Source organism: Epinephelus fuscoguttatus, linkage group LG13 (assembly GCF_011397635.1).
Source record: "Epinephelus fuscoguttatus linkage group LG13, E.fuscoguttatus.final_Chr_v1".
In the NCBI taxonomy this organism is placed as follows: domain Eukaryota; kingdom Metazoa; phylum Chordata; class Actinopteri; order Perciformes; family Serranidae; genus Epinephelus; species Epinephelus fuscoguttatus.
The window spans coordinates 41084122-41094630 of NC_064764.1; the positions used below are offsets into that span (position 1 = coordinate 41084122).

General features: G+C 43.1%; 1 protein-coding gene across 1 annotated transcript; it reads left to right on the forward strand.

Annotated features, from left to right (window-relative positions):
* The first annotated feature begins 517 nt into the window (after nucleotides 1-517).
* LOC125899337 (gamma-crystallin B-like) lies at nucleotides 518-6133 on the forward strand. The gene is made up of 3 exons (XM_049593547.1): nucleotides 518-657; nucleotides 2717-2959; nucleotides 5790-6133. Exons 1-3 carry the CDS (start codon nucleotides 640-642, stop codon nucleotides 6060-6062), a joined length of 534 nt encoding a protein of 177 aa, XP_049449504.1. The 5' UTR covers nucleotides 518-639; the 3' UTR covers nucleotides 6063-6133.
* Nucleotides 6134-10509: the final 4376 nt, after the last annotated feature.

A 10509-nucleotide genomic window follows, 5' to 3' on the forward strand; every position in this document is an offset into this window, starting at 1 on the left:
AAACAAAACATTTCTCATCATAGTTGTTATTGTGGGCCGAGCTGTGGATTAATGAAGCGCACTGATTGTGCTCTACTTGCACAATGAAGTCAGCCAACTCTGAATCTTCGATCACGATCTGACAGGACTGAAGCAGCGAGAATAACGTCTTCAGTCTCTGGTGACGAATCCTGCAGCTTGATGGCTGAATACAGAATAATGAGCCGTCCAGTCAGAGCTCAGCTGACCGTGTGCTGAGGTGTGGATGGATACACATGTAACACAGATGTTAAAGCCTGCACCAGAGCAGCGTGTGGCCATAAGCCAACTTCAGAGCATCAGCCTCAGCTTCAGCTGCAGAGGAGACAATTTAATTGGATCAATAAATGGTTTCTGGAATCAGGCATCGGCCGATCAAAAGGTCAGCCGCTGTGAATAAACACTGTATAAAGCACAGCGTTTTTTAAACACTTGCAGCATCAGCCTTTGCACACATATAAATGCTGAGGCAATTAAAATGACAATGATGGTCCTGGCAGTGCGTTTCAGTGTGCACACATGCACTGTATATATAAATCTGGACCAGGCCGGCAGACAATATTGTGTATGTGAAAGGTGGGATTAACAAACAGACATCAAAAGTAGGTGTGAGGCCCAAACATGGAACGTGTGGGAAAGGTAAGCAGACGAGCAGATGAAGCATGTGACCGACTGTTGAGGTTGAAACTCCAGCGTCAGTCGCAATACAGTTTTCTTCTTTTAAGATTTAATAACTAGGGCTGACATGTTTAGTCGTCACTGGTCGGTGCCTGAAAGCAAAGAACAGATTTCTTACCAGATAATGACTTTGGTAGACGTTAAAATCACCTTGCTTGAGTCATAAAGTGTCTGAGATTAACTGTGCTAAGTGACAGAAGAAACTGTATTATATTAAATGTAATTAAGTATTGTAAGTAATAGTGCAAGTAAATGCACCATCTTAAAAACAGTCAGTCAACAAAGTGGTATGTTGATGTTTGACATATCGAACATGCAGTTGTTGAAATGTGAAATAGATAATCATATTTCTATTTGCAGACCTTTTTCAGCACGTCATAATTCAGTTGTTAATATCTGCAATCGTTGTTCTTATAACTACAAAAGAAATGACCGATATCTATGATTAAGTCGAAGATATCAATAAATCAGTTTTGACAAGTCAATATGACATTATGCATGTGTTGGTTTGGAATTATGTCATGTCAGACTGAATGATAGATTGAATTAAGTAAAAAAAAGTGATGAACATTTCCACGTATTAATTGTTGATATCAAGAATTAACATTTTGACTCGTGTGAAATGAACTGTAGATTTCTTTGAGTAAAATCGCTGCAGGTGAACTAACCTGTCACCCAGAAATGACATTTATACACAAACAGACTGAAACAGCAAATATGTTTTGAGGGAAAAATAATATTGAGCAAATCACATTCTCTATGTTGCTGATTAATGCACCTGGCAAGTTGCAAACATATTGATAAGGAACGCATCAGCAAACATATTTCAGATGTTTCCGTCCATCTTGCAACACAACGTCCACTTTTAGTGAGTGCGTCATTATTTTTTAACCACAATTAGGATCTTTCCCTCACTGTAGCCAATGAGTGTCGTGTTTACTGAGCTCACAGAAACATCGTCTGCGAACATAATTAAGTTTAGTGACATACAAACATGATTTCTAGGAGAGGGGGTTGAATCGTCATCAAGTTCATCTGCCATGAACAGTTCTTCTAGTAAGAAATTAACTGATACTAAGGGCCTGTCCCAGTACCCACACCTCCCCTAGAAACACTTGCACTTGGTTGTGTGCGTTCACGTTCACAAATCGACTTACCCGAACAAAATCGATCAGAACTAGAAGACGTCGAGGAGCCTCCTGTTTTCAGCATTTCTTCTCCGTTGATTCGGACGGAGACGAATAAACGTAGCACACGCCACAACACAAGCGCTGGAGCCCGCGGTTTCATTGCGTCGCTACTACGCGTGACATATGCCTGCAGGATGAAGTGGTGTCCCATTTCTTAGGGAAAGATCTCTACCCTAATGTTTCTCACTTCCCTCATCAAAGGTTATCTCGCAAACGAGGGCACTCAATACCAAGTGGACGATTTAAGGCGTAGAAATGGGACAGGCCCTAAGAAAACACATTTTGATTGAATAGATATCTTTAATTAGAACTGATATTTGTCAAAGTTACATTATGGACACGTTGGTTCGGGAGTATAACGTGCCAAGATTGAATTATAGATACCTGTAATTAAGTTTCAGTAGAAGTCAGTGGTAAAAGCTGCCAAGTTGTGATAAGTTACAGATATCTGTGGATTGTTCAGCTTGGAACTGTGGGTAAAAAAAGCTCTTGTGGATATTTACAGTTGGTTTTGACCTCTTTACACTCAAGTTGTACCTGAAATTGCCGCAGCTGCGTAATTTGTATTTGCATTTACATTATTTTGGGTATATTATGCAATAAATTATATATATTGGTTTAGAATATCACTCAGCAGCCTTACATAAAGAAAATCACAGGTATTATTGTGGTGTGTTTTTATCCATGTTCATATCAATATCCAGAGTCTAGAGACGAATAACTTGATAAGAGGAGGTTTTAGTAAAGCTTGTAGTTGGTTTTACTTTTTCTGTTTTATCTTCAAATAAAACACTGAACGTAAACTCAGAACACCCTTCGTTCTCTTCCAGATCGTGTTTTACGAAGAAAGTAACTTCGAAGGTCGATTTTACGAGTGCACCGCTGACTGTCCCGAGCTCAACACCCACATCAGCCGCTGCAACTCCATTCGTGTGGACAATGGCGCCTGGGTTCTGTTCGAGAGGCCCAACTACCTGGGTTACCAGTACATCCTGACCAAGGGGGAGTACGCGAACTATCAGCGCTGGATGGGCTACAATGACAGCATCAGGTCCTGCCGCATCGTGCGAAATGTGAGTTCCTGCAGATAAACATGTTCTCATGCACCATGTATTCCTACAGAATTTGTGCATGTCCCACATAATGATGAGCCATTCCTGTGTAACCCATGTGTTCTGGATGGCAGTAATCACGTGATCAGTGTGCTGATGGCTGCAAAGAAGGAAGCGATCCTGAGCAGCACCACATAATGCTGCGTTTAGAGGTCGTGGTCATTTTCTGTATTTCTGTGAGTACAGAGGCCTGCACTATAAAGCCAGTTCAACTTACCCAGGATATCTTCTCGTTATCTAACATTGGCTGTCTGGATAACTGCTCCTACAAAGCTGGTTATCAACTAGTTCAGTCAACTCTGGGTTTTCCTATCAGCCACAAGTGAGTTCATGTGGAAGAGGCGGGGCTGTTAATTACGAGTGACATCATCAGAAGCATGAATGAAGGAGGCTGCTTCATATGATATGAAACGGTACGGAAAAGCCTTTTTTAAACAGGAATTGTGCAAATCAGCATTGGCAGTATAAAAACAAAATCGGGGAGTGCAGCAAAATGCCGCCTACCTACTTTTGTTTATACAGAATGTGCCTTTTTCGGGGCAATGGGGGGCGTGAGCAAGTAACAAAACGTGTAGCTCAGCGTGTGACGTAAACAGTGACGTGGGAGGGAAGCCGCGGCTGGTCAGTCCTTCGGTGATTCTCTCGTAAGTCGGCCCGTTCTTCACCGTCCCCGTCATCTGACGGTTAATGGCCTCTTCGTTTGCGAGGACAAGGAGGGCGCGCAATTCCTTGTCTCCCCAGTTGCTCATCTTTACAGTGTCTGTCAGGTTTGTGTTTCCCTCTTGCTACTAGCTGCTCGCTAATTCCTGCTATCAGCTGTTTCCTGTTTATCCACCGCCAGTGGCTTGCACGTGCAGCGTCATCAACAGCTCCTTCCACAAGTCATCAACAGCCCCTCCTGTTGCAGAAGGCCGCCTCGGTTTGTTTAAACCAAAGGGGTTCCAGCAATATGTCTACCCTACGAGGCAGAAAATTGGGTCGCCAATCCGTCTCTGTGTGTCTAAACGCTCACAGCTGGCCGGCAAAATGGCCCAACATTCACCGAAAATCTGGCAGTGTGAACGGGGCTAAAGTGTCTGCGACTGTGAGACGGTAACATCAGTAATCCTACGACGTGGAATCTAGAAACATTGAAAACACTTTCCAAAACTTAGTCACCCGAGACTTAAATGACATGCAGGTGTCACTGAGCTACATGTGACATTAGTATAAAGTATTTTTTGTTATTTATTTGGATGGCGATGAACATGTCACATAAACACTTTAAAGTGACGGCAAACTGTTTCTGAAGTGAAGAGTGGAAAAGTCGTTAATGACTGACGTCTGATGTCTGTCTGACCCAAATGTTACATTCATAATAACAGCAGCTGATTAACAGTGTGTGGATTATTTTACTTTTTTTATCGCAGTCCTCATCACACAGGTGCCTCATGTTATTTTGAGCTGCAGTGATGAATCAGAGTGTAAAATATCAACACTGTCACAGCGACTAAAATAAACTTTGCATGAGTTAAGATCGTGTGTTGAGTGTGTGAACGATCTCTGTGTTTGTTAGAAGCTGTTTTAAGACCAGTGGAAATATTCAAGAGATTCTGCTGACCTGTGACATTACATAAGCTCCTCTGTTTTACCTGAGGCTGCAGACTTTTGTCCATGTCAGGATACTTTTTTCTTCAGTGATCTGATTGGGCAGAAGTCAGGGTGTTGACGGGCTGTGATCAGGTCAGCTGCTAAGCATCAGTTACCATGGTGATTTCAAAAGTCAAAGAGAAGAAGCAGCTTGACTATGGAGAGCTCCGCGATGTCGCACATGGGGGAGCGCCATGTGATTTATCCCGGTAAAAGGAGAACCAGCTTGGTGGGACTGGAAACTCAGAGTTAAGCCTGAAGTTACCTCCTAACTCCAGATCCTGCGTCTTATGCAGACCTCAGCGTGTCGTCCTACTGGGAAGTTTTTCTCATTATCTTGGTTCTTGAGGAACTGCTTAAAGTTTATTAATGATGAGCGAATGATTTGATTGTCTGATGTATTAGTGCCCAAGTAAAGACGTCCTTAACGTAAGGTCACATAATTAATGTAAAGTCAAGGAGGTTAGATTTAGGAAAAAGAAACATGACCTTAAAATGACTCAAAGTTCTCACAGTATCAGACACCTGTCTCCAGGAGAAAGTCCTGTGTTATGTGACCCATCCACCACCCCAACCTCCCTCCTTACAAGACCACTCAAGAATGCTTCAGTCAGTGTGTTGGTCAGGTGTAGGGTGACCAGATGTCCTGAAAAATTCAGGACAGTCCCGAAATCCAAGCAGTTGTCCTGAATTGCGAATCCTGCCCTAATTGTCCTGAAAATGACCCTAGAGCAGAGTCTGGAGTAGTTATTTCCCGATAAAACATCAAAAACTGATCATGATGGTTGAGACGTTGCTCCCACCGGCTGCACATTGGCTGCAGCATTCCCTCATGAATTATGGGTGTTGTAGTTTGAAGAAGAGAAGAGAGCGCAAGGCCTGTAACGACTGTACCAGGTGTCTTTTATTTTGTTAGCTTTTATTTTTTTATCAAGTTTAAAGGACAAGTGCACTTACGCTGATCACTTCCATAAAATAAAACGAGAAATTCAAAAAGAGGAAAAGAATTTGGAAAATTGTTAAAATTAAATTAGGGACTGATCACAGATGTGTTGTCTCCGTGTGTTTTTACATCTATTGTTGCGTTAATCTGCAGCTATGCTTTTAATGAAGCTGACATGACACTGACACGCGAACTAAGCTCCTGCTCTTTGTCTTTCAGGGCACTGGTGCGTTCAGGGTTCGTGTCTACGAGCGTCCTGACTTCAACGGTCGGATGTTGGAGTGCAGTGAAGATTTGAGCAACCTGCCCGAGTGCTGGCACCTCCACGAGACTCACTCCGCCCAGGTGCAGGAAGGCGCCTGGGTCTTCTACGAGCTTCCCAACTACCGCGGACGGCAGTACCTGCTGGAGAAAGGAGAGTACCGCCGCTACACCGAGTGGGCAGCCATGAACCCCACTGTGGGGTCCTTCCGCCGCGTCCACAGCCATTAGACTGTCTCTCTTTGAGTTTATGTTTTACATAACTGTTGTTTGGAGATGTAATAAAAGAGGATTGTGCTTGATGTGTATTTAATTTTATTTCACTGAAGAGTCAGATGATCAATGAGGCAAGAATTGCCTGACGACCTCTCAGTCCCTCCACCTCGCTCCCTGCCACTGTGGCCTGCCTCCCAGGGAAGGGAGCGGGCAGCAGTTTTGGAGACGTACTTCAATCGGCTGCTGTTGCAGCTTGAATTTGTGCAGCTCAAAGCCCCCAGCACCAGATGTCACAGAGGGCTGAGGGTGGGTCTAACCTGTGTGAACAGCAGCATCAGAAAGAAAGTTTGCTGAGCTGTCAGTCCCCCACACCTGGGCTTTGCTCTGGCGTGATTTAGGCCCTGTTTAGACGACAACGGTTTCTCTAAAAACGGAAAAGTCTGTGCTTTAAAACACACGGAACCGCAAACGACAGACGGTGCTGTTTCTAAAAAATTGCACCCGTTTTCAAAATATTGCGTTTTCAGGCACCCAAATGCCGCTGTGGTGTAAACGATCAGCCAAAACGCAACTAAACCGTTTTCAGTTGAAATGGTTGTCGTATAAACGGGACCTTAGTCGCTGCTGCTGCTGTGACTGGGGGTCCGTCTCTAGAGCTGCTGCTGCTCTCCTCCTGCTAAGATGGTCTGTCGTGGTGCGGTGTGAGGCAGAGGACACCCAGGTTCTAGGCTCTAGCTAATGTTAGCCATATAAACATGAAGCTGCAGCTGTGACTGAGCTATTAGCCCCAGTTTCTCTCCATCTCAGAAACATTTCGTCAATATTGATACAAGTTCTGTTTCATTTATTGTCTGACTCGTTGAGAAGTTCATTTTCCTCTTTTGGGTTGCTCTGCAGTGTAGACAGTTGTTGCCAATGCTTTCTCTGCTGGACACTGAATCAGACTTTCACCGTCAGGCACGTGCACGTGCATCTGCATCTGTGTAACAGCCGATAGGAACGCCCCCCTCTCTGAAATAATAGCCTAAAAGCCTGAAAGCAGAGCCAACAGGAAGAGCAGACGTCTAGTTTACTCCCAGCTGACTTGAATTAATATGTGATCAGTCAAAATAAAACTGCCCACCCAGCTTTACATCAAAGGGGACTCACAGAGTTCAGATCTCTGCTCAGGCCAAATGCACCATCTCTCAGTTTTAAGGAAAGTGAAAAATAATGTGTGTATCCGCTCTGTGGTTTAGATCCACTATATAATTTACTGGGTTCTTCTTTGGCCCAGGCTGCACCCCTGCACCACGTTCCATGAAAACTGGTCGTAGTGATTCTGCTGACAGACAAACTGAGCCAAGAACTGAAACTGCTCAGTGCAGGTCACAAGCTGTGAACTGATATTAATTAAAACAAACTGCTGAACAAACGGTAGCTTGAATGTTGGTGAAAGAAAAACTTTATAAAAGCATAATTTCTTGAACTAAAAAATATTCAGAAAAATAGCTCACAACAAGAAACACACGACAATACTTTGAGAAAGACGGATTCTAAAATGACCCAAAATGTGCTGATCAGTGACTTTAACAACTTCTTGACACAGTTTCTTCTTGTCCAAGTTTTTTATTCTTTCTTTGTGAACATGAAAACACATATGAGCTTCCAAAGTCGAGGAGTTAATGTGTCACTGATTTGAACAGGTGTTAGCACATTTACAAAGGTTACAGAGATCACATGAATAATGCCTGAAAGCCTCACTGCATGATAGCTCATATTTTTATGTTTGGAATTCTTTACATTAAGAAAGATGTTTCCACCATAAATTATCATTCAGCAGGAAATCAAGTGTCTGACACTCAGAGTTTGGAGTCTCAGATGCTACAGTGAAAAGGAACAGTGTGTAAGATTTGGGGGGATTTAGAGGTGGTTCACGGTGAAATGCAGAATGCAACCAGCTGAAACTTCACCCAGTTAGAGCTCCTTTAGTTTTCACTGTTCAGGAGGTTTAATCTTATGAGCGGAATTACACAGCAACATCTCTTCCTCTCTAAAACAAACAGACCAGGTTATTTAATCTGGTAAAAACACTGAATAAAGCATCACAAATCAGTGTAACTCCAGCGCTGCTCATTATAGATGGCCCTCGTGCAAAAACACACATGTCCCTTTCTGGAGCCAGTGTTTAGTTTGTCCGTTCTTGGCTACTGTAGAAACATGGCAGTGCAACATGGCGATCTCCATAACCCAGGACCTGTTCTTTATGTAGATATAAACGCCTCAATCTAAGAGAACAAAAACACAACAGTTCTTATTTTCAGGCGATTATACACTGTAGAAATCACACTTATTATATTATAAATCATATCATAAATCCTACACTGAGTCTTTAATATTTGTCCCCCAGCAATGCAGAAAGAAACCCTGTGCCCTTGGCGGCCTGACGCCCCTCTGATGTGTTGTTTTTCCCCGACCTCATGTAACATTGCCTCAAATCACATCTGTTCACGAGCGTCTGAAAATGTTTTCTCATCTGAGCCCTGACGTCCTCAACACCTTTCAACACAGAGTGACGCCCCTGTGTCCGCGGCGCTCACACTGACTTCAGATACAGATTTTCTTACATGATAAAAACACCTGGAGCTTGTGAATTATTGGTTCCACTAGTAGTTATAAATATGATGCACACTGCTCCTGCATTCAAGACATTAATAAAACCAACATGTGTGTGTCCCAGCAGACCTTCTTCAGCCACAGTTTGATGCTCTGAGTCCATTTTTGAAACCTTTAATGACAGCTGAGCTCCTCGGTGACGAACTAATCTGATGCAACTACAAATATATGAAGAGGTAATGTTTATGATACAGATATGATACTGCACGCTGTCTGTGAGAATATGAGACGTTTGTATTTTCAAGATAAGATATATTTTTATTTATCCCGAGGAAAACTGCTGTGCAACAGCTGCAATACGAAGTTAGAGGCGTGCAGATACAAAGGAGTAAAACAACAAAGAAGAAAAAGCAAATATATGGCAAATATAAAATAAAATACAAATCAAAACTAAAACTAAATGTGCAATATTTATGATGAATACGACGACATCTTTTATAAGGATAAAGCTCGTAATGTCATTAAAACAACAATTATTAATTGGCACTGTTCATTATAGTTTTATCAAGTTAAAAAAAACCTACGACACAAAGCGGCCCCCAAATTAACTTTATTAAAAAATAAATATGAATAAAATAATATGAAAGGACACTTGACACTTCCACACACTTTTCCTGTTGAATGTAGAACAACATGACGTCAGTGGATCCCTGCCTCCTGCCTCGCCTCCACGCTTACAAAAACTAAATGAGGTTTCTGAGTTTATTCATTTGCACAAACTTTCATTATAAAGTCAAGAAGTGCTTTTTATCTGCAAAAACCAAACATGCATGCACATGTGAAATCATCATAAGAGTTGCACTGAGTGAAGATCACTGAGGTATTTGCATGCACACACTGTATGTCTGTGCTCTGAAGCATGTGCCCGTCCTCCTCTGTCTGGTCTTCATGTTTTACTGTACGTGTCCCTCTGTGGTGTGTCTGAGCGTTAGTGCAGACGGTCTTGTGACTCTCAGCTGATGGGAGTGCAGGAGGGAGGTCACCGAGCTCAGCTAAACCTGCGGACAAAGAAGCGCAGCTTGCTGATGACTCAGTGGGATTTGCCAGTAAGAGCCTGGAGCATGCCAGCTGCTGTTAGTGCTGACGCTCGGCTCACTGGAACAACGCTGTGACCCCGACAACACAAAGGGAGTCCAGCCAGCACGTTCTCCCAGCTGGAGGTATTCACCTCTAAAGCCTCTTTGTTTACTGGAACCCACTGATGCTGTTGTTGGGTGAGAGGAGGGAGGCAGTGAGGTGGAGTCAGGGGGGAGACTCACATCACAGTGAGCCAGTGTGCGCCCTCATGTGGACGATGTGTGGAGCTGCAGCACAGATGGTTTCCTGTGCTTTTGGTCTGAGGCTGTTTGATTTGGACTCGGTCCCTTAGCTTCAGTAAAAATAAATCTCACAGTTTTATTTTAGATGCACACACAGCTCCATGAAGAAACTGTTCTCCCATTTTGGTGTGGAAGAATCTGACCGGCCTGCATGGAGCCCCAGGTTCATGCTTGTTTGGAGGACGTGATTAAAAATCATGAGGCTGCTGCAACATTGTCCACATACTTCTGCACACATATCAAAGTGACAAAATTAAAGGTAAACTATGCAGGACTTTACACAAAAAAACAATGCAAAGACTCAGAAGTAATCCCTCTCAATCATCACTAATGACCCACTCTCAGTGTGTGTATTTTCCTACTGAGACTCTGCCCGGACTTTCTCATGTTTTTCTTACTTTGCTTCGTCCAGGACGTTCCTGGACACAGTGCACAGGTGATGTCAGCACTTTATAAAAGGTAGCGACCAGATCATAAGCAGCAGGCGT

Coding starts and splice junctions, on each gene's coding strand:
- LOC125899337 (XM_049593547.1), top strand. Junction 2,960..5,789: donor CCTGCCGCATCGTGCGAAAT/GTGAGTTCCTGC, acceptor TTTGTCTTTCAG/GGCACTGGTGCGTTCAGGGT.